General features: G+C 38.3%; 1 protein-coding gene across 3 annotated transcripts; it reads left to right on the forward strand.

Moving 5' to 3' along the window:
* The first annotated feature begins 249 nt into the window (after window positions 1–249).
* On the forward strand, window positions 250–22,474 carry LOC128885496 (tyrosine-protein kinase CSK). Of its 3 annotated transcripts, XM_054139574.1 has the most exons (9): window positions 250–452; window positions 3,040–3,082; window positions 14,716–15,099; window positions 16,735–17,388; window positions 17,647–17,842; window positions 18,431–18,517; window positions 18,601–18,693; window positions 18,769–18,853; window positions 22,041–22,474. In XM_054139574.1, the coding sequence occupies exons 3-9, from the start codon at window positions 14,744–14,746 to the stop codon at window positions 22,082–22,084; spliced, it is 1,515 nt and encodes a 504-aa protein (XP_053995549.1). In that variant the 5' UTR covers window positions 250–452; window positions 3,040–3,082; window positions 14,716–14,743; the 3' UTR covers window positions 22,085–22,474. The 3 variants fall into 3 exon arrangements, with proteins under 3 accessions (XP_053995549.1, XP_053995548.1, XP_053995550.1); XM_054139573.1 differs by lacking the exons at window positions 250–452; window positions 3,040–3,082 and adding an exon at window positions 10,420–10,580; XM_054139575.1 differs by lacking the exons at window positions 250–452; window positions 3,040–3,082 and adding an exon at window positions 10,422–10,580 and having other exon boundaries at window positions 18,769–22,474.
* The last annotated feature ends 922 nt before the right edge of the window (window positions 22,475–23,396 follow it).

Here is a 23,396-nt window from a genome sequence, read left to right on the forward strand (position 1 = left end):
CATTCAATTGTAAAAAGTGTCTCCAAGCCAGTCATTTAATTCATATAGAAGTAGGTGCAAATAAAATGTCTGTCGTATTAGCAGTAATTGCCAAAGAGGATTGGGATTCTAATCCTCTTTGGTAATTGCCATCAGTCAATATTAGAACTTGTCCATCTGTCAGATTTCTTTACTAAACCGCGATGATGATTTCGTAATGTTGGTACCATTGAAATCACCAGCTCCCTGTAGTGGAATAACTTCAAGCTCCTGTCTCTCGTAGATCAAGGTGTTCTTCACTCGAGTCGTGTGTAGCAAAATGGCCGCTCGACCAAAGTGAGTGTGACGTTTCGCGAGGTGATTGAATCGTTGTTTCGTGTGGTTTTTATGAATATTTGTTCATGTGACACAGTGTTATTGTGCTACCTGTGTTTGTCCGCAGGCTCGTCAGGAAAATCCGTGTATACAACAAGGTGAGTACCAAATTTCCGACGTATTCGCGCGCTGGATAAAACTGTTGCGGTACTGTTACACGTTAAAACGTTTCCAGTCTTCCTCTTCTAAGATATTCCCTCCTCGATTAAACGTCGAAATGACAGAGACACGATCGTTTTATCGAACGAAGGCAATCGCGTTTCGAATTGCGAAACTGGTTAAATTCGATCAGAGATTACATTTCGAGTTGTTACACTCTCTCTTGAGTTAAAAGTGGGCGTTATTTAAATGACACACGCACTTGCATTCTAAATGCACCGAATGACAGAGAAATAATGGGCTTTCGGTGTGTTTCCTACTATCTTACATCGGCATTCGGTGACATTATCGCGGTTCGCTTTTTACCACGTACAGTTCCGCAAAAAGTATCACATGTATACACAGAACCTATCTACCTGACACGGTGTATTTTTCATTGCCACGGAATGTTCACAAATTGGCTCGAAATTCGTTTTTTGAGAATCCAGACGATCGGAATTTTTAACAAGAATTTAAGTCTTTCTTTTCATTCGAATCATTTCGGAGCAGTTTCTCCATTTGTATTGTTTTCATGTCGCTGCTAGACTTAATATTTCCTCACAGATTATATTATGTAATGTATATAAACATTAATCAGCGATCATCGCGGCAGAGCGAAGGGACTCGTTACTTGAAACTTAACATGTATAAAAGATAAACGTGCAACGTAAATTGTAGTTATGTAATGCGCTTGCATTAACGAGGCAATAACGTTGGCACTAACTTCTCAGTATTGACTTTGAATTTATACAGAGATCGGCAAAATAATATTTCGCAAGGGTGTCCGCGGTGAATAGTTTGTAAACGCAGCGAAACGGAAACGGGTATCGTCGAGACGTGTACACGAAATCGTTGCATTGTATTCGAACCTCGAAGAAAATAAAAAGAACGATTACCTGTCACATCAATCGCTCGTCGAATCACGTAAACGTTTTCGAAGCAATTTCATCGGTACGTTCGATGTCAACGGTGGGCAATAATCGAGGCGCGTCGAGACGCACACGTGTCCTTTGCATTCCAATTTTCCCGCCACGGTTTTTCTATCCTTCGGTTCGCCTTTTTAGGCCTATCCTTACGTGTACTACGCTGTATTTTCTACCTACACGAAAGAGAGACGAAGACTAGACTTTGCGTAAGCGAATAACCCTAGAAAGACCGACAAGTGAAGTTAGGCAATTGATATATGCCAAACCCGCACATATTTTAATTGAAACGAAAATAAGAAAGAACTATTTGAAATCATTTCTTTCGGAGCATTCGATTGTTATTCAGAAATAAAAATAATATCAATTCATTCGAAACAATAGCTATTTCAAGCATTATTTCCTCATTTTTCAATTTCAAATTTAATTAAAGAAGGAATCCCCGAGATAATACGCAACAGAAACGATTTACTTGAAAATCTCTTTATATAATTAGATACTTGGTTACAAGTCTTTTTAATCTTTTACTATTTTGATCGAGATACAAATTTTATCTTCTTTGACCTCCTCGCTCCCTCCACGATTTTTGTACAGTTAATTCGTTTCCGAGGTGAGCGAAACAGCTCATGCGAACTCGAGCAATTAGCAATTGGCTAATTATACGGTTAACGAACGGCACAAGGCATCCTCGTCGAATAATTCAGTCACAATGCATAATTGCACGTTGTAAATGGGCCGCTCTTCCTTCCTGGATATTTTTCCACGTGTGCCGCACAAATGAAGTACATAGACAGTCGTGTATAGGGTGTTTCGTTTAAACCGGGCTAGTTAAATATCTCGTAAGGAGACGAGACTATCTAAAAATTGCTTTTACACAAATTATTTGGCTAAAATAGACAAACAATATGGTGTAAATAATTTTGTTGTAAATAAAATGGCGAGAGAGATTTAGCATACAAATTAATTTTTTTTTAAATGAAATCTTACATATTTTTATTCATAGTAAAATAGCATTTGTTTAGACGAATTCATCGACCTGTAACACATCCCCTCGCGATATATTTAATCATGCCGGTTTAAATGAAGCAGCCTGTAGAATAAAAAAAAAAAAGTTGAGCCAACGATCTACGTTTTTCCGTTGCGGATTTGCGGCCGAACCGGCGATTCTCTCACGCGTGTTTCTTACCTAATTAATTAGGCCTTAAGTGAGCTCGGAACCAGAGTGAGAGGGAACGACCGCAACCTTGCGCTGAATGTTACAAGACGTTTGCGCGACCAATGATCAAACGTTATCGGTCGCCATACCTTTATTGTGTAATAAAAGATTACCTGTGTTTGGAAAGAGAAGAGAAGAGAAGAGTGGCTAGTTTGGGAATTAAAAAAAAAAAAAATGACTGAAGAAAGGACTGCCTTGATGAATATCAATCTTAACTAGATTACCGATACAGCGGTTACCAATAAATGATTCAAATGGAAATGTATTCATTAGTCAGAGATAAATTATTATTCGTGCTCCGTTCCTAGATCAAAATTTCGCCAATATCTCGTTATGAGTTTATGCATTATTCCCACACTTGATTAACAATAATAATAAATAATGGATCCACTTTTGTCTCTGTTTCAGAGGGGCATATACCCGGAGGATGGACAATCATCTCGAAGTATAGGTAATTCCAAGCGTTTTCCACGATTCTAAGTACTTCTTCTATAAATAGAACAAGCAATAAAACACTTGTTATCTGGACAGTTTGATTGCATAAATGTCGACTACTTGGTTATGCATTAGATACTTGTACTTTGGACGTAGAAATAATTTCGCCAAAATAATCCAGCCGACATCATTCCATTATCTATTTGTCGCATGTTATTCAATTTTCCTGGATAATCAGTGTTCTATTGTGTCGTTTAAATGATTAAGTAACGGTGTAATTGTTGATGCGATGAGAATGCAATCTATTTTAGAAATAGATAAGTAACCTGTTAGCACATGGAAGCCAAAAATAGAATAAATGTGTACGATGTACGTTAATTAATTAATTAATTATATGGAAATAAGGTAACGATACATTTGGAAGAATTTATTAGAATTATTTTAAAAACACGTTTAGTACGTTAAAGTATCTTGTAAATATACATGGACATATACATACATTGTACTGATCATAACAAAGATAATCATAATCATATAATCATAATGATGATATACATAATTATATATGATTCATTGTAATGACCAGGTCGAGAACCCAGAAGGTTGTTAATATAACATATGATAACAAAATGACAATTATAGATTTCTGCTTCAACGAAAGTTACAAATGATTGAATATAAAGGCACAGAATTAATTTCTACGGCCGATATAATTGCTCCGTTGGAACAAGAAGCGTCTTTGTAAAGTGTGCAGACCGAACTGCAACGATATTGCGTACGCGTTCGCGAATTCACAGCTGTTCTTTGACGATCCGCGCTTCCGCGAACAATAAAACCTTTCTTCGTTTCCTGTTTCGTTCCCTTTCGCTCGGGCCAAGCTTGATTAATCCCCGAACTTTGGCGCGGCGCGGTCCCCGACAGAGATTTTTTTGGGTCACGTCATACTTTCTTTACGCTTTGCCATTCAAGTTTCGCGTGCCACCTTCGATACCGATTCCAACTTGTCTCGTGTGAATCGTGTTACTGTGATTACGCAGACAATGGGTGCATTTTATTCTCCGAGTTGTAGACAAAGGGCACATCTGATTGAGAGTGTTGGTAAAAAGATGAAAAGTTGGTACGCCCCAGAGACGATTAGAAAGATGGTTCTGGCCGAGGATTGCCAGAACAGCGTAACGCGATGTTTGGTATAATTGCTTTGTGTTTGATTTTCATCTTGGGAAATTGATAATGAAAGCGTGCTCGATTATGCTAATTTCCTCGGTCTGTTTGGTTCATGCACTGCCAGCAAGTTAGATTTATCTGAGAGCAGTGTTTCACGCAGAACCTTCGGAACTTTACGATGCAAAACGATGCAAAGAAATAATCGTAGAAAATATAATTCAGGATTCTTTTAGCGATGTATTCTTCTGTGAGTCAGAATGCGTTTCGGTTCCAAACGTGACGGAATTATTAAGCAACGTTAGGAGTGTCTGACATGACTCATTCAAACTGCGTGAATCTTTCAGTCAAGTGCTCGAATAGATCGATTGTTCGAGTATCTTGTAAAAATTCAGGGTGCTCGAACGATACAAATAATTCGATTTGAAATGGAACACTTGAGATTTTTATGGAAGTTTCATGGGGATAAGTTGATATACTAGAAGATAAATGGATATTTCATTAATTTGAGCCTTTCAGCTCAGAAATTGAGAGAGTTTGATTTTTTCAGCTTTTACATACACATTCTGTGATTCCTTAATCTCTTATCCGCTACTGAATTATCCTTACTAATTATTTATTTACTAACTAAATGTTTGGTTTCGCTACCTTATTTCTCGACTGAATTAAATTCTTAATCCAGTGAACTTTATTTATATTGCTTCTTTCATTTAACATCTTCTCCATCGACCACATTTTTCTATTTTCTCACAGTCATGCATAAAGTGTTTTAATGTCTGTCTTCCTCTGTTGCACAACTCACACCTTTTTTCTCCTTTTTTCTAACATTTATTCCACGTTTCCAGGTTTCCACATCGTGCCTGCGATCCTTATCCGGGTATCGGGCGTACTAGAAGTATTACTGGAAAAATCGAGTTACTCTGGATATTATTGGAAGAACCAGAATACATAAATCGAATATTTAGTTTGCTTTGGAAAATTAATTTTATTCAACTTAAATGTTCATTTTCGAAACGTTTTGAGTTGGTCCACGACTCTATTATTTTTAAATATTTATCACCATTCACGATCATTTACCAGTAATGGTGTGTCTACGGTATTAAATCTTCGCGAAGATTATTAAAAAGCCACCTACATGATACGATACTCGTCTTCTAAACTTTCATATTCACCGTCGTTTAGTAACGTAAAGTCGACCATGCCAATCTGTGTGTTACAGTTACAAAAATAGTCGAACATGTAGGTCGAAATGTAAATAGTTGCAAGCATCAACCTTGTAATAAGATCAGCGCAACTTTCTCTCGCTTTCAGAATTTTTTAAAATGATTATTTCTGTAGCGACTGCGAAAGACACTAATGTGACACTACAAATTACTAGTAGGATTACTATCGTGAAGACGCGTTTTACGAATCGAGAATACGTAGCAAGAATTATTTTGCACAGTAGATTGTCCGAGTAGATAGATAATTTACTAATTAATTCGTTTCTCTTTCAGTTTCATCGTACATCTGTGATTCCTTGATCCCTTATTCACTCACCTTTGCAATACTAACAATTTTCCTTACTGACTAACTTATTTACTAAATAAATATTTGACTTCTCAACCCTATATCTTGTTTTTATTATTGTTGTATTATTTATTATATATATATTACTTCTTCTATTTAACATCTCCTTCGTTGATATTTCATGGTTTTCTGTTTCTTTCAGCATCTGAGTATGTCTTGTATACTTTCGTAATCAGATTGTTTATTCCAATTTCATTGCCACAATTACAGAGGTAGTTGAGCATGTGGGTCGACACAGGAACGGTTAAAAATTGAGTGCAGTAAGGTTACTCTCTCATAAACATACTTGTTGCTTTTTGGCACCATGTATGGTAGCTCAAGATTCTTGCTAAATCACAAATATTCTCGTTCAGAGTTAGTCCCTCTCTTTGCAGCCTTTTTTTACTGTTACATTTTATTTTGTTTACGCTATTTATGTTTTGGTAGTACGTGAACAGCATTTTGCAGTAATTAAGAATATCAATGTGTTCGAAAGATCAAGATTAGATCTGTTTTCAATTAGGAAATACTAGGTCTTAAGACTTTACGTATTAACTTACGAACCCTGTTAGCCTAATCTAACCACACAGAAGCATCAGTTCCATTCCACAAGGAGAAAAAAATGAGCTGTCTTGCCTACTGTGGAGGCGTATTAGGTCAGACGTTATAGCTAGTCGTCGTAGGCAAAATTACTCGTCGTTATCCCCATTCTACGTACTCGTACAGTATCGCGTTCCTCTCGATCTGTGACTGGTTTTTATTTCCCTTTGATATAACAGATCAAACCATAAAACCGTCCGTCAATGCTCGCATTCAGACTTCCATTAAGGAGGTACGCCTGAACGTGGTAAACAAACGTATCCTTTGACGCAACTGGTGCAACGACCTTTCAAAATATTTCTAACCGCGGTGAATTAATCGCTCAGTAATCGCGCAACCTCGCGACACGGTGGCAAAAAGTGGAAATTGGCCCTCGAGCAAAACCGAGGCGAACGTTGCTGCTCTTATTCTATTCACCCCGCTTCCTTTCTTCGCGGCGTGTCGTTACGCTTCCCAAGGAAAAAGTGTGTCCGTTTCTTCGTTTAAAGAAATCGTGAACGCGTGCAGCCGAGCCCGGGCGCGTGTAACGCGGTAAAACGCCAGATGGAAAACGGCGGGTCACGGTACAGTAACGTGTACTGTTAAAGAGAAACACACCAGAGCAAATCTGTCGAGCGTGCTCTTTGCTCCCGGGGCCTTCGTCTCTTCTTTTTCTCGCCCAGCTGCGTTTTCCCTCGCGTGCCGTGGATATTAATAGCACCCGGTTACGAGACATCGGCGCGAATAAGCTTTGCATAAATTACGCGAAAACCGGCGACCCCCCCCCACCTCCCCAAAACGGTGGGCCACGACGGTCGAAAGTTTTCGTTGCCTGTCGCGTTCTCGCCTAGTTACCCTGGCGCCTCTCGGAATCTCTTAAAGAGCGAATTACATTTTTGTTTATGTTGAGAAATAAACATACTTTTTCCCCAGATTTTTGTGTTTTCTTTGTTCGATCGGTTACTTCTGGAACCGCCCTCGTACAAATGTGTCATTGGCCGCAGAATAAACACTGGCTACTGTCTGACATGGTTTCCGCAAGTCGAATAAATTGAAATAAACGATTCAATCGGTGTTTTATTCTGTGAGGATATCGTTATGGTTTTACGAAGAAAGAAATACAAAAAAGAATTTTTTTCTATAAACAGTAGCTGGTCAAATTCAAAGTTTCTCAAATAGAGGGTTCATTTTTGATTACACAGTTCAAACTTGAAATCGATTTCTTATTTCTTATTTGGTCTTATTTCTTCAATCATATATGCATGTAAAAACGGACTACCAAAATTCAGCCAACGCTCTAGCTTTTAACTGATTAGACAAACAGAAGGGATTAAAGTATTCTATACAATAATTCACATAAATCTATTTACCAAACCAGTTCAATCTTGAAGTTCATTCTTCCTTCAAGTGTAGGGTATCTTTCGTATTTATCCGAACAATAGAAAATTCTATTCCTGCTCTAAAATGGGCGATCCTTTATTCCTTATTTTTCCTCAGTCCTTTCTAAGAAAGTTCGTATTTTCCAATATCCTACATTTTATAGAAACATCTTGTACGTGAAGCAGTGTTTCAATTTGTATAAGAATCTAGCGTGAAAGTAATGAATAATCGTTTGAGCTCAGAAATAAAGTAAATTTAGGCAATTTAAAATTAAATAATCTTGTATAAAATAAATAACTCTGACAGAAGGGGTGGTTTCACCCTTCCCTCGCATCTTCCATTCTGTAGACGTAGGTTTACTCCACGATAGCAACAATGTCGAATATAATAAATCTTTCAAGATAAATAATTGCTCCCTAGAAGAATCAAGCGTGAAAACACAAGTGTCTTCCACATTGATTTAAAATGTAATTCCTCTGATGGAATACAGAGCGATTCTATCGCGTTGCAACGTCGTGTTCTCGTTTACGATTACTATAATTGAGACAAGTTTTCCTCGCGACAACGTCCACGGACCGATAACTTTTAATTACCTGTAGTTACAGGTTCGATGCGACGTCATCGAGTCGAGCAGGAGGAATTGATCAAACATGCTCGCGATTCGCGGTGTTTGTCACTTCGTCGCGACGCATAGGCTTGCGCGATCATCTTTTCCTCTTTTTGCTTTCCTTTCGCGTTGGTTGATATCTTTAGACGAGGCCAGGCACCTTGCGGGTTTCTCTTGGAGGGGAAGAGAACGATTCTCGATCCTCTCGGGGGACGTGTGGTCACGCGTTCAACTTTCTTGCTTGATATTCGCGACGATTTGTTTCTCGTTCTCGCGAACCAGCTCTTGGGGTCCCCCAAAATTGATCAATTTCCTCGCGAGACGACTATCGAGTTACTTGGGAACCAGTTTCAACGGAGCGTGGCCGATGAATTTGTTTGGGGGTACAGTGACGTGCAAAACTACTAGCATTTGGTCACGTAGTCACGTCTCAATTTATTTTTCAGGTAACGAACGGAAATTCTCGTGTTGCTCGGCATAATTGATGTTTCGAATGCGTGAAATGTATGTGTATGTGGTTTAAAAATGGAGTCTTCATCGGAAAGTGTAGTTGCACGTGCTTTATAGTAGTGGAGGGTTGTTTATTAATTTATTTTTTAAGTAAAGAGTAGGAATTTTCATATTACTTGGCATACAAATTTAATTGAACGAAATTCAACTTAATAGAAAGATTGTGAAGCGTAATAATGATTAAGAAGATGATGATCGCAGTAAAAGTATCCCGATCACAAGCATGAATCAATTGAAAATAAAACGAAACTAAGGAAAAATGTTTATACGAACACAGAGTAACCGAAAATGAAAAAAAAAAAAGCAACTGTTTTAATAATCAAAACACGAGTGAGGTCTCGAAACGCGTACTTATTTTCACGGAATGAGTTTTATCCCCATTTCGAGGACTTTCCCTGAACGGATCATCCTTCGTAACTTGTCGTAGAGGAAGCCTGTGTTTTCGATTCTCACTGTACACGAAATGCGTTTAATTGACTCGCTTGAAACGCGGTTTAATTCGCAATGCTCGATAGAACCGGGTCGGTTCACCACGGGCGTGTGCTTTTTGCAGCGGATTAGCGAGCGTAAAGCTTTTGTACGCGTTATAGCCCGTAACAATGGATTATATTCAGCAGTATTTCGCGTTGATGCGCACCGTGGAACGGGTTGACGCGTCGTTTAAAGCGAATTTGTCGTTTCACTTTGGAAACGCGTGTCGCGAAGATGTTGAAATTGTGGTGGGGAAGCTTTTGGCATTGGCAGGATTCATTTTATTCAAATATGCGAAAGTTGACACTACTTTTGTCAAGTTTAAGAGACCATTATATATATTACCGACAACACTTTGATAATAAATAACTCGTACTGTAAAATAAAAGCAAGAGTGTCAAATATTATTAAAAAAAATTAAAAATTCAAAAAAGTCACGAAATTCAGAACGCACAATGCAGAGATGGAAAAATGAGAAACATTTTATCTAAGCTGATATCTGCTTGTTTGTCTAATGTCGAATCTAATTACCAAGCTGTTAAGCTTGTTTCTTTCCTCTCTTTTTACCAGAGTCAAAGATGAAAGTCCTAGGCCATGGAAATACGCACATAATCGCGAATGACAGGAACAGCAATCTTATAGATTGTAAATGACACAATGTTTCTCACAAATGTAAATAAATTACCAGAACTGTATTAATTCTAAACAATTATTGAATCAGGATTTCGAATCGAAAATAGATCATTTACAAGGATCTCATTTGTTTAATCTTTTCGGTCTCTCGTTGCCCGGACTTTATTAATTATCCTCGATGCGCGTTACACGTTAATTAATATTGTACTGCTTAATTATTCCCCAAAATAATGTTATCGAGAGTTCCCGTAGGCTGTACTCGGATCATCGACGGTGAACTCCAACGTAACCTGTAGCCAGTCGCTTAACCAATTTTGCGGTTATCATTAAACACACGGGTAACATGTGCGCAGTCCCTGATAAATATTCAAATTTCATATTACCAGCGAGGCGCTTTGCTTTATCTTCGATAACGAATGTTGGTTCTGCGCTACGTAGAAGCCATAATTTTCTGGAACTCTATCGCTGAGTAAGTCCAAACTGATTCGTGGTTGTCTGGGCCGTAATTTGATTATTTGACTAAATCTTAATCTTAATTTGACTAAGTCTTAATCGAGGGAAGAACTTGTAGAAATAATTTCGATGCTGAATATGTGCAAAGGAAATATGCAAATAAAAGTTGAATGTAAGTACATTTTCCTGCTATATTATTTTATGTTTGGAAATGTTTGGCATACCCTGTACGTAAGGTTTTCTAGCGTGAGTCTCTTTTGGAGCAGTTATTATCAATATTATCCCGACGTTGTAGCCTCAAATTAATAATTTTATAAATAAACTAATCGATATATAAACTGGGACAGGTTAAAGAAAAATTGAAATTAGAAAATAGGCAGTGTTTTCGAAATAAGGTGAATTAAAACTTATCGCAATTTATTCGTAGCGTAAGTAAGCTTCGATTCATTCAAGGTGAAATATAGTTTCACTTTATCATTCAGATAACTATTTTTATTTTGGTCTGCAATGGATTTAGATAATAATTTTTTCTTCAACTCTGATCGACGCTCTTGAACCAAGTGTATATCGCCGCGTATAATGTTAAAAATTTTAATATTTACCTCAATTACCGTCATCGTTGGGACTATTATCACCTGTCGTAAATTCCTCACAAAACGCGAGGAAGGCATACTGGCTGGGTTAGTAACATTGATAAGAAATATTTTTACTATTTTCTAGGTAAGAAAAAATATTTTCCGCCACTAAGAAAAGTAAAGTAGGATAACTTCTGTATGGAGTATGAATGTTAATAATTTTCTATCGATTTCATTCGTTCTCTTCAGAATACATTAGGTAAAAAAAAAAAAAAAAAAAAAAAAAAAAATTCTTATCCTTACTTCAAAAAAAAAAAATTCTTATCCTTACTTCAGGAGCGCCAGAGATACGAGGCGTGTTGCATTATTGATAAGGAGTACTCAGAGGAGGGAAATTTGAAATTCAACGTGAATTAGATTCGTTGGTCAGCTCGTAAGACGGTTTATCATTCCAAATTCGAAAAGAGGACGACAAAATGTGGCCACTTATGCTTGCGTAATACCGATTCTTGTATTAGTATGTCCGACTGCAGCTATATATTTTCGCGTGACATAACCCAGTCGTCATAGACACCGACCAAGGATAAACTCCAGCTGAATTATTCAATATTTGCTCGTGCAACGGATTTAGTTTCATCGCTGATGCCTCTGATTATATACCACGGGGAAACCGAGGAAATTGCGCGCCGAACAATTTCTGCACCAGAGATGGACGTAAACATTTATTTAGATAAAAATAACGAATACATGGTAAACAACTGTTTATTCATTCCTCGTTAAATTTGAATTTGTATTATTTGAATCGTGGAATGGGAATATTTTATAAAGGGGGAACGAGAAGTTATCGTTTTGAATAAATAAACGTTGTGTATAAATCGTGAACTACGAGATGTCTCGTAGTTCAAATTGACTGCATTTACTCAAGGGACAAGCCTTATAGCCTTTTGAGTCACGAATTATTGCTAAAGAATTCCAGATCAGTTTTCTTTCAAATTCAACTGTTTCCAGTATCCCTATGCTTGTTTTCAAGTTTCCTGCATAACTTTCAATTTCGTAGCTCGGAATATCCCGAGTACCAACCGGTTCGTTTAACGTTATGTCCGTGGAAAGACTGTTATTCAGAAACATAGAAAATTCTTCTCGCGGCGGCTAATAAACCGTGAAAAAAATACGAGGATTAAGTACGCAGTGAATCTGAATTGCTCAAAGGAGAGCAGGCGTGTTTGTTTCGAGTGGTGCTTGGATTAAGTGGGGATTTATTCATTTCCCGACCGTTTCGAAAATATACAGGCGTGATTCATCTTTCGCGCACGTCCGTCTATCGGTGTCTAACGCATTATTATGCGGACGGAATGAACGGATGGTGTTGTATGTGTTGGAACAATAGCCACTTAAACTAACAGCCTTATTAAATGCTCACGTTAGTACGCGGATGCAGGATTGAATATGGCGAGCATGGGCTTGCAGTTGTTGCGCTTCGTTAATTTTTATTGGGACATGTATCTTGCTGTATTTTCGTACGTGTTCTCACCTGTCGAGGGCGGCATTTAATTCTTTACTCAAAGCTCAAACTCATCGGTCATGTAAATCTACCTTCGATAAATCCCTGAATTGTCCTATACTCCTACTATAGATCTCCAATTCGATGGTTTCCCTTCAACTTTAAATATTGCGCAGCGAATTAGGTTGCCTCGCGTCTCGCGTGTCCTTCCACCTCTCGATGGCAGTTTTTGTAATTGAAACTGATCAAGAATGTTTTGGCGCTGCATTTACCGCGAGCGTGCTTCGGATATCTGGTTTCGCGAGCAACGCTCATAAAGATCTACTTCGTCGTGGGGGACTCGCACCGAGAGAGCATGTGGTTCCAGTGTTGATTTTGTCTTTGAGACACACGATAGCCGTGCTCCTTTTTATTTCAACACTCGCGTATCGGCTCACGATACATCTCCGTTTTCGCGTTAAGGGGTTAGGGGTGCTCCCGAGCTCGAAAAAAGGTCCTGCTTCGCGAATTTCTTTTTATGTTCGATCGATGTATTTCGTAATCATTATTTTTCTATTCGAGAGATATATGCTTAAAGATGTAACACAAGAATTTTCGAGATACGAGGGATCTACTAGAGGATCTCTAAAAAAAAAAAAAAACATGCTTTACATCGAGCAGTGGTACATAAAACTAACACATTTCTTGAAAGTAATGTTAGAACTAGTACCTAATCCTAGCTTTTGGAAGAATATTGATTTTCGGAAAAATGGCGCGTAGATTCTTCATAAAATCAAAAGTATTCACTTTAAAAAATAAAGAACAGATACGGTTAAGTACAAGATTATAGTGTCTTCAGTTAGAATTTGAAGAATATTCTTAAATTACTGTAGTTTAAGAAAAGTGCCATTTTTTGACATTTTCAAGTACTCTTAATGTGGATATGGCGCGTGGGTAAACGTTTTTTACTTTGACGTAAGCGCGTTACGTTTGATTAGCCTTGTTGTGGAAGTGTGTCAATATCCGAGTGAATTCCCGCGTACTTGGTATGTTTCTGGAAACCTCGAGATTCCTTCGAGACTTTTTGTCGTGAATACGTGATTTTTGGTGGAATATACATTGCCAGATTCGGAGCGTTAAATTCCATTTCGTTGATAAAAAATAAGACAGTCGATTGTAGTTGCTTGGGAAAAAAAAAATTTTCCTTTAGGAAAAATGTATACTTTCAATTATTTTTTTTTTTATGTAAAAATATCTGTTTCTGTTACATAAAATCATTTGTGTATTAAACTTCCCTTTTTACTATTTCAATTGACAACGTTGTTGCGACTCGTTCTCCTTTCGTAGAATAGGTGTTACACGTTATGTGTCACGTAATTGCAGCGATCTGCTGTTTCGTTGAAGGTAGAGAAAAAGGATAGAGAAAGAAGTTCAATGGTGTACCAAGGTCTATATACTTGTATGACTCACCTCTTCTAAATAAGTACAACTGCGCACCTGCAATGGCAATTGCATTTTGCGTTAGATAGAACCACATATTTTTTCATCTAGTTGATTTTTTAGAAATGGCAAGTAAGGCTTCGATCCTTTAGGAAAAATGAATTTTAATCAATTCAACTCGTGCATTATTAACCCTTTAATATGTTGGGGTACAATATTACCCCCCTCAATTTTTACGTAAATAACAAATAAATACAATTCAAAAATCCCTTTTTTATCTTATATTTACTTCGTACGATTCTTCTTCGAATATATTTTAACATAAAATATTTGCTGTAGCGTTCATTTTCGAATATCTTTGATATTTTTATTCGCAGAATGTCGCGAATAATCGATCTACCTAAAAGGTAACATATGGTTCCATTTAAAAGGCGAGTGCAATTGCGCTTCGCATATGTATCGATACACGTGTGTGGAAGCTAAGGTCACAGAAAAATGGAACTTGTAACATTCAACTTTTTTCTCCCCCATTATTTTCCGTCTTCAACGAGATTGGAAGCAAAATTGATCTTAGGAGTCTTTCATGATGTAAAGCCACGTAAAACAATAAAATATAATATTTGTGTACATCGATTTTAATAAAACCTCGAATCGCTAGTTGATACTATCGGAAATGTCGAGTTGGAAGGGTTGTTAACGCTTTGTTCGAAGCCAGCGAACGTCAGTGACCTACGGGGCGGCGAAACGCGTTGCAAAGCAACTAATTGAACGTGGGACTAAAAGAGTACTTAAACAGATGTTGTCGTTTGCAGGTTCGCAAAGGCCACCGCGGGAGTTGCGATGCCAACGTATCACAATGCGGGTGGCGGATACCCGAATGTGTCAGCGCCAGCGCGGCAAGCAAAGCTCGATGGCAATCAAAATCACCATACGATCCCCTCAAACGTAACGTCCCATCCCCTTCTACAAAACACGACACAACACAACGTTCCTTCCAACTTGTCTGCAAGTAACATTCCGTCCCATCCAGTATCACCGACAATGACTACGCATCCGAACGTCACCTCTCCAAACATAACCAGTCACATAAACGCCGGCACACCGCCGGTAATCCTCACCTCGAACGTCACGAATCCTAGCAATCCTGCTGCGTTATCGGCGAATCCGAGGCACGAGGTCAAACTGAACGCTATGCCGTACGTATTTGTTCATTGCACGCCTTCACACGCTCGAAATCATTTCAGCAGTGGTTCTTAACCTTTTTCAGCTCTGGTTATAGTTTCAGAGAGGATTCCTACAGGGGTATCTCCCCTATGGGTTCGTGGATACTAAAGTGAGTTTTTGTTTGAGTGATAGAGCTTGACATTTCTGAAGGTAAGGATATGCGGACTCGAGTGCTTTTGGTTGTTAGTTTAGAAGGTACTTTGGGAGTTTTAGAAGGGATGTCTTCATGTTAAAAGAACTCTGCTAACAGTAGCAGCATAGTACGGTCGATAGTGTGGTGGTTACAGGTTTATTTCCCTTGGAACTATTTATTTTCGAGATAAGTTTTTGTTAACTGGTAACGTAGGACTTCAGTTCGTAAGAATAGTCGCTTTGCTGGTAATGTAGAGCACTCGATCGACACAGCAGGTCGCTTTATTGGTAATGTATGGCATTCTGTCGATAAGATCCTTCGATTAGTTAGGGTTCTACATTACCGAATCTTACCAACAGGAAGCGCTACATTGTCTGTAGAGTATTTACCGTATCGAATTGGATGTCTCCTTTCTTTCTTTACTCGTATACAGAATTTTTTAAGAATATAATGCTCTATCAATTTCGTCATATTGTCACCATTGCAAAAATTGAACAGTACAAGCTCTATCACTATGCAGAAGCTTATTCAGATATCAACAGATCCATTGAAGAAGTCCCTTTGTTCATTCTTTTGACACTGCTCTTAATTTTGGATAATTATAAAAATAAAAGTTTCACGATAAAATAAATACTAACAAAATTGTAGCTCAGTGTCGGTTTATGAAAAATATGTCAGGATGGAGAACGATATTTCTTTTTTTTTACAGAAATACGTGGGACGTCAGTATAAAAAGTTTCAGAACCACTGCAGTGAGGTGTTCTATACGTTGAGAGATATTCAATGCAAATGTTAACTGTATCCATGAGAAGATGTGTATTCTCGTTCAGAATATATCAGTGACTTTTAAATCCCGATAAGTAAAACCTTGAGACGATTAAATGCGCCGATTAAACGATACTATCGTCACGATAGGCGCCTCACTCAGTATGATACTGATGCTCTCGATGACTGCAGAAAATACGTACGTACACTGCCACTCAAACGTCTTAGTACAATTACTGAATAAAATATTCATGTAAACGTACTTTTAAAGATTTTCGTCTCATTTTTATGTTTACCAAAAAGTACAAGAAATATTTGGATTTTAAATGAAATCATGTTGCATGATTCTTGCACATATTCACATTTAATCCGATTGAGTCTTGTTATTGGTCGGAGTTTAAATATAAATGAAAAAAACTGAGTAAATAAATTTGAAACGTAACAAAGATATTTTTATAAATTCATTAAAAATTAGTAAAATCGATTAATTCATCGAACTAATCATTAAAAAAAAAAAAAAAAGATATTCAAACCATCACAGTCCACACCAAATACCTCGACTTTGTTAATTAACGATACAGCATCCGATGCTAAGACTTTCGAGCGGCGGTGTACGGTCTCAAGATCCAATGATTCTCACCTCGACACGTTCTCACATCGACCAGATGAAACTTACACGCCTACAATCACCTTGGTCACCGTATTGCAGATGGTTCCACGGGAAAATATCGCGGGAAACTGCCGAGAGATTGTTGCGACCGAGAGAAGACGGTCTGTTCCTAGTCCGGGAGTCGACGAATTTCCCTGGCGATTATACGCTGTGCGTGTGCTACCAAGGCCGCGTCCAGCACTACAGAGTGAAATACAAGAACAATCACTTGACCATCGACGACGAGGAGTTCTTCGAGAATCTAGCGTTGCTGGTCGAGCATTACGAGCAGGACGCGGACGGTTTGTGCACGCAGCTGACCAAGTCCTTGCCGAAGCAGGGGAAGCAGGACTTCTGCGTGAACCCAAAGGCGTTCATGGAGGCTGGCTGGGTGATACAGACCCACGAACTAGAGCTTAGGGAGTGTATCGGCAAAGGAGAGTTCGGGGATGTATTGCTGGGGGTTTACAGAGGCGAGAGGGTTGCTGTAAAGATGCTGAAGGACAACAGCGAGGCGGCGCAGAGGTTTCTAGCCGAGGCTAGTCTGATGACGTCGCTGATCCACGACAATCTGGTCAAGCTGCTCGGTCTCGTTTTCAATAATCAACACATGTACCTGGTTACCGAGTATATGAGCAAAGGGTCCCTGGTAGATTACCTGAGATCACGAGGGAGGTTGCACGTCTCAAAGAAGGATCAGATCAACTTCGCGTAGTACGTAGCAAAGCTGTTCAGGAGGCGGGCAGGCCACTGTAAAAGCACTTTCAGTGATGTATTCAGCAAATGTTTATAAAGAAACAGGAACCAGTGTTCTTAACGTGTCATTGCCACTCTTGAAATATGTGTATTTCGTGAAATGCAAAGAAAATTGAGTTTTCAAGAATGTTAGTGGTCTGCCCCCCTTAAGTCGACGTTCGTTGACGTTTTTAGCGGGATTGGTTGTAACCGTGCGATGTTAACGCTCTGTTTCAGCGACACGTGCGCTGGCATGGCGTATTTGGAGTCCAGACACGTAGTGCACAGAGATCTGGCAGCGAGAAACGTTCTCGTCGCGGAGGACAACTCTGCCAAAGTGTCCGACTTTGGTCTGGCACGGGACGAGAACTTTTCCCTCGAGGGCGGCAAGCTGCCCATCAAATGGACTGCACCAGAGGCTTTAAAGCAGAATGTAAATACGTGTTGCACATGTGTTACGAAGAATTAGCCTAGGTCCGGTGAAAGAATCGACTCTGGAGATCTGGCGCCAGTTGCCTTGTAGAGGGGAGTCTTTCACTTCTTCCTGTCTTGGTCAGGCGGCTCAGATGGCTCGGAGTGTGACAGCACTCCGATGAAAGTAGAAACCCAGAGAGTGGATGTTCTCGTTTCTTCTGGGAACCTCTTCCCTTGGCGAGTCGATTCTTTCATTTGTCGGATCATAGTTTAGGCGGAGTGATCGCTCAGACTGGATTCATATGGTGGGGCCAGAATAAAAATTTCCTCTTTAATTCTCTTGTTATTAAAGCAATATTTCCTTTCTTCTATCAGGAATTATATTTATACACTCAGACTGTTCACGAGACTTATAAATATCATAAGTTCACTTACGATACATTACTTGCGACTACATATATTTAAATCAGAAAGCATACTACAGTAATCCTGATGTTTTATAGTCCTCTATATTCATCGACCGTCACAATTCGAATACCTTCCTCTGAGCACTCGTCGAGCAAATTTAGAAAGTCTTATAAACGCAACTTGAAATTTCTGTTTTCAGAAGTTTTCAAATAAGTCTGATATGTGGAGTTTTGGGATACTCTTATGGGAGATCTATTCCTTCGGACGTGTACCATACCCACGAATTGTGAGTACTATGAATACGTACCTTTTTCCAAGTACTTGACTCTTCTTCTTTCGTAATGACAGTCCTCTTTGTCCTGATTTCAGCCATTGGCCGATGTTGTAAAGTGCGTGGAAAAAGGATACAAAATGGAGCCACCAGATGGTTGTCCGCACGAAGTATATGATATTATGAGACAAGTACGTATGAAAGTGTCCACTTAAGAGAATGTAATTGCGCTGGTACACCGTTACTAATTAAACGATCTTTGTTAGGCATGGGACTTACAACCTGAAAAGCGACCTACTTTTTCCGATATAAAATCAGTGTTGGGTCAACTGAAAGCTGAATACACCAAAGGTGTGAATTAAAGAAATGCTACTTATTATCCTTAGTCTCGATTTAGAAAAATAATAAAGCGGGATCCGCAACGATACCTTTTTTGAGATCGAGGACTGAGGTAGTTGCTCCAAATACTTTCTATAGGGAACGCAATGTTTTTTATTGTACATTTTTATTGTACAAAAGGTAGTGTTCTCATCGCTTATATTTATTGTTACTTTAATTTCTTCACGATCAAGTCTTTTTCATTTTTTCTTCGTTTTTCTTTTTTCTTTTATTAATGACAATAGTTTGCACATACATTAATCTACGTCAATCGTGCCTTTGACCAAGTTGAAGTTCACGAAAAAAAAAAAAAAAGAAATAGGATTTCAACTTGTACATCCGAAATTCAGGTAGCACTTGGGAGAAAATTCGTAGTTCAACGATTTCTTTCACGTGGAATACTCATCTATTACTTAATTCCTTTTGTAGACTCGTTTCGTTGAAGGAGAGTACGACAGTTTTCATAAAGCTGCGTGACCATCGCAGTTTTTTCAAGTAGTTTTGGTCGTTATTAAGACTCGAGAAATGTTTGCAGGTGTAAGAAGCGCCTTACAGTGAACTGAATTTAAAAAAGACAAACAAAATAATTAGTTTTTGTGGATACCTACTATACAATGACCTTTTTCGACTTAAACTTGTAAGGTTGAATATTAGAATTTTTCACTTACGCGTAACAATAGAAATGAAAAAAAAAGATAATAGATATTTTTACCGTTAATAGTTCGAGAGATCTTCATACCTATCGGAGAGGTTGCAGCTAATTGTAGATTGCAAGTACTTTTTAGTTGTATAAGTTCTTTAATCAAAGATTCGTCATAGTGAAGTATTATTGTTTACTTAAATTATTGCAACCATTGTACACGGATTATTTAAGTTGTTCCGCGAGATATCTGACTATATATATACTGGTAGTGTAAATGTATCTGTAAATATTTTTGTACATATCCGACTATCGCGAAAAGAATATTTCAAGTACAGTTGACACTGGTTAGTAGATTTATCATCGAGGATTGTCCATAACTTTTGTTCGTAGCTATTAAGACAACTAATTTACACGGCGATCAAATGTCCATATACAATTGCACCACGTAACGCAATCGTAGAAAAAAAACTCAGATATTATATACTATATATATGTATATATAAATATATATATATATATATATATATATTTAAAATAATTAAACTTTAGACTTTCGTGTTATCGCATCTTTCTTCTTGTAATATAGGAGCCCACGACTTATTTAATACTTTTCCAACAGTTATAACAGGCTAAGAATATTTATTCATAGAGGGTAGGCAAATTTCAATGAAATAGGGAAATGGAAAAAATACTCTTAAGACGAAAGTTTCCCGAGCGATCGGGAAACCGTCAATTGGTGTAGATCGGTATAAAGTTTCTCGCTTCGAGCATAATGGTTTATTCGAATTCGCGTTTGAACGGAACACGTATCTAAAATTCGTTATCAGAGTCGCATACACACGGAGACTTGTTAGAAAATTGAAACGGCAATGTACTCAGTTCCTCGCATTTGTTAATTTCTCCAATAGCATTCGAAAGACCGTCGCGACCGAACATGCTTCGTAACGATAATTAAACGTCAATCGACTCTGTCGTACAAACGTGTGTCTATGGTCGAATCAAAATTTCGCCGACATCTTACGATCGCCGAGATATATTGGTGATAACAGGGTAACCTTGGACGGTCAGTGAATCTTGATTTGATTGTGGTGTTGAAAGTAGCAGGCAGCTGTATAAGTAAGTAGCGAGTATTTGTAAGCGTACAGTCCGCTTATAATATCGACAGTGTATGTAATATAATGTATATGGCTCTAATCAGTACCTAATTTCCTCGACCTCTGTTTTTGCGTTACGAAGTTTCCCAATCCAACGCCCGTGGAAGGTCGCGCTCGCTAAATGTCCGCAATCAAACGTCAACGCTGTCCTTGCTTCGTATTTCTTACGTTTGCTACGCTAATTATCGGAACCTTATTTTCGTTTGTATCCGTATACGCAGCATCGTGTTACGAGTGTGGTGTGTTGACAATGGTTACTTAATATTGGCCTGTGTGTAACCCAGCATATGTACACGCGAGTCTTTGTCACACAACGGCGTTATAGTCTTCTGAATGTGACCAGTGTGTTGAATTCGTTTATTTTTTACTCACGTAAAATCTATCGTAGCTTGTAAGAAATTTAATATATATACATATATTGAATAACAAATTACACGGTAATCATGGATCGAGCGAGTTAACTATAGCTATAAAATTACGGGTGTATCTGATCTGACATGTTCAACCGATTGTTTGCGTCGAATGGCTGAATGAATGTGAACGGGGAAAAAAATATATGCATATATACATATGTGCAAAAGTGAATGGAAGTTTACGTTAAGGATTTTCATTTTGGCCTCCAAAAATCCGATCTGTACGATTCCGAGAGTGTTCAAATAGTTCGACTACGGTCGCGTTGTTACTACGCTACAATTCTAAAGATTCTCAGTAGACAGGCTACTAGCGAGGACTAAACTGGTTCGGGCGACCAGATATAATAACAGTTAATGAAGCGAATTAACGGTTAATAAAGGAGAAAAAGATGATACACCGCAGTCGCTCATCGGTTGTAATTATTTTCAACCACGAGGCACATATGACTCATGTATCGGCGATGTTTTTCAAACGTACAGGGTGATTCGCAAAATGTGGACATAAATCGAAAGGTATATTCGACGCAGAGGAATGACGACAAAGAAAGTTTATGCAAACGCTCGTCGTAGATGACCTTGTCTTCGAATTGCAGCTGTTTTTATATTCCCATCTTTACAGAAAGAGCTAGTATGGTTAGGACGAAATTAATTGGCCATAAGATTTTATAATTAATATGTATTAATATGGTACGAAATTTTTGTTTGTTCGTTGCGACGTACTTATTGCTACAGTTCAAATTCCAATTTATATTTAACGAGTAAATAATATTGCTTATCTTTTTTTTTCCTTATTCGAGACTTTTATTTAGATTCTGCTGAGCAGTTTCACGAGGGTAATACAAGATTCACTTATCAAGCAGCCAAGCAATTTCGTCGTAACTTTCTCAAATATTTAATACGTGTTAATATATTACTTTAACAAATGTCCAATGTATATTACTGTCTTTCAGGAGAGGCTCTCATGGTTCATGGTTATACAAGCGTTTACAAATAGTTAGCAGTATCATCCGTGAGAGCTGGAGTGTAAATATTTCAATGGAATTAGTTACGATAGCTAACTTTACAACGAACGTTAACGGGACAGTATAAATATTTACAAATCGGGAATAGAGTCAGGACGAGCGTTTACATCGACACTTTTTCTAATTTTGGACTGCTGAATTCATTCACTTCTGTTATGTTCGCATCTTATGAAATACCTTGCTCGAATGCATCCAGAGAGTTTGCGCTATAATTACTTCTGCGTCTTCCAAAGGCGCCCAGCGATTAAACGACGTAATTTTCGATGTTCAGAAATATGATTTAAAATTAGAATTGTTCTTCGAAGAGAATTGCATTTCGCACAAAAATAATGTGACAATTGTAATAAATTCGTCTGTTCTGATGTCATTATTTTCCCATCCAACCCTCAACGTTATACTTTTACCGCCAAACGCTAATAAAATCGTGATATTCGTTCGACTATGTGTTCATTTGTCCCTGGTACTATACTACATGTATTATCGTGCAACAAGCAGTCACCTGAAACAATTGTGCAATTGATAGCATCAGCACTTCTATTTTGTCGCAGTGCAGCGTTTCGTGGCGTTTTTGCAAGTACTTCGTTATTTAAACTATCCTCATTATTGAACAAAGAAATTGTTCTCGACATTTTCGCAATATTAGATGTATCTGGTAAAGAACAAAATCTCCGCCTAATCCTTAACTTTAAACGTTTCAAAATTGTGAAGGGAGGCGAACGTTCGTGTTTCGGATTTCCAGGATTTTTCAATCGACTCCTTACTATCAAGCTTCTGCGAACCTTGCACGGTCGTTTCAGTCCGTTTCTCGATAGAACCCTCAATTGATCGCGAATCGACCCACCCGTCACCGCGTGATTTTTATTTTCCTTGCCCTTAATTATCAATTGCTTTATTTTATGTATGCTGCAACACTGACCGCCTACAAAAATACAATCTTTATTAGAAATATTTCGTTCTCTGCCATCGAGTACATCTGTACCCGTGGGAACCAATATCCAGTTCTCTTTTCGCGAAATCAATTTTTTATTTTGTTCTAAGCTATTAATGTTTTCTTGGCTGGGGGAAACAGTGCTGTTATCGCCGAATAGTTTGTCGGAGTACAAGCTGAGGAAGAAGCTTTGCAAATTCGGTATATTGCCCAGCAGCGAGCTGAGGGAATCGAGTTGGTGTTCAATCATAGTATAGATCGCGGAAACAATGCTCTTCCTCGGTTTCGTATCGCAGTGATAGGAGGTGCTTCTATCGTAAACGATCCTTGAAGTGCCCGATTCAATTTCTTTTTGA

Source organism: Hylaeus anthracinus, unplaced genomic scaffold (assembly GCF_026225885.1).
Source record: "Hylaeus anthracinus isolate JK02 unplaced genomic scaffold, UHH_iyHylAnth1.0_haploid 11981, whole genome shotgun sequence".
In the NCBI taxonomy this organism is placed as follows: domain Eukaryota; kingdom Metazoa; phylum Arthropoda; class Insecta; order Hymenoptera; family Colletidae; genus Hylaeus; species Hylaeus anthracinus.

What these genes read in the sequence shown, in the direction of transcription:
- LOC128885496 (XM_054139573.1), top strand. An exon ending in GTGTACCATACCCACGAATT is followed by an intron (nt 18,518 to 18,600) that starts GTGAGTACTATG and finishes TCCTGATTTCAG; the next exon opens with CCATTGGCCGATGTTGTAAA. An exon ending in GAAAGCTGAATACACCAAAG is followed by an intron (nt 18,854 to 22,040) that starts GTGTGAATTAAA and finishes ACTGTCTTTCAG; the next exon opens with GAGAGGCTCTCATGGTTCAT.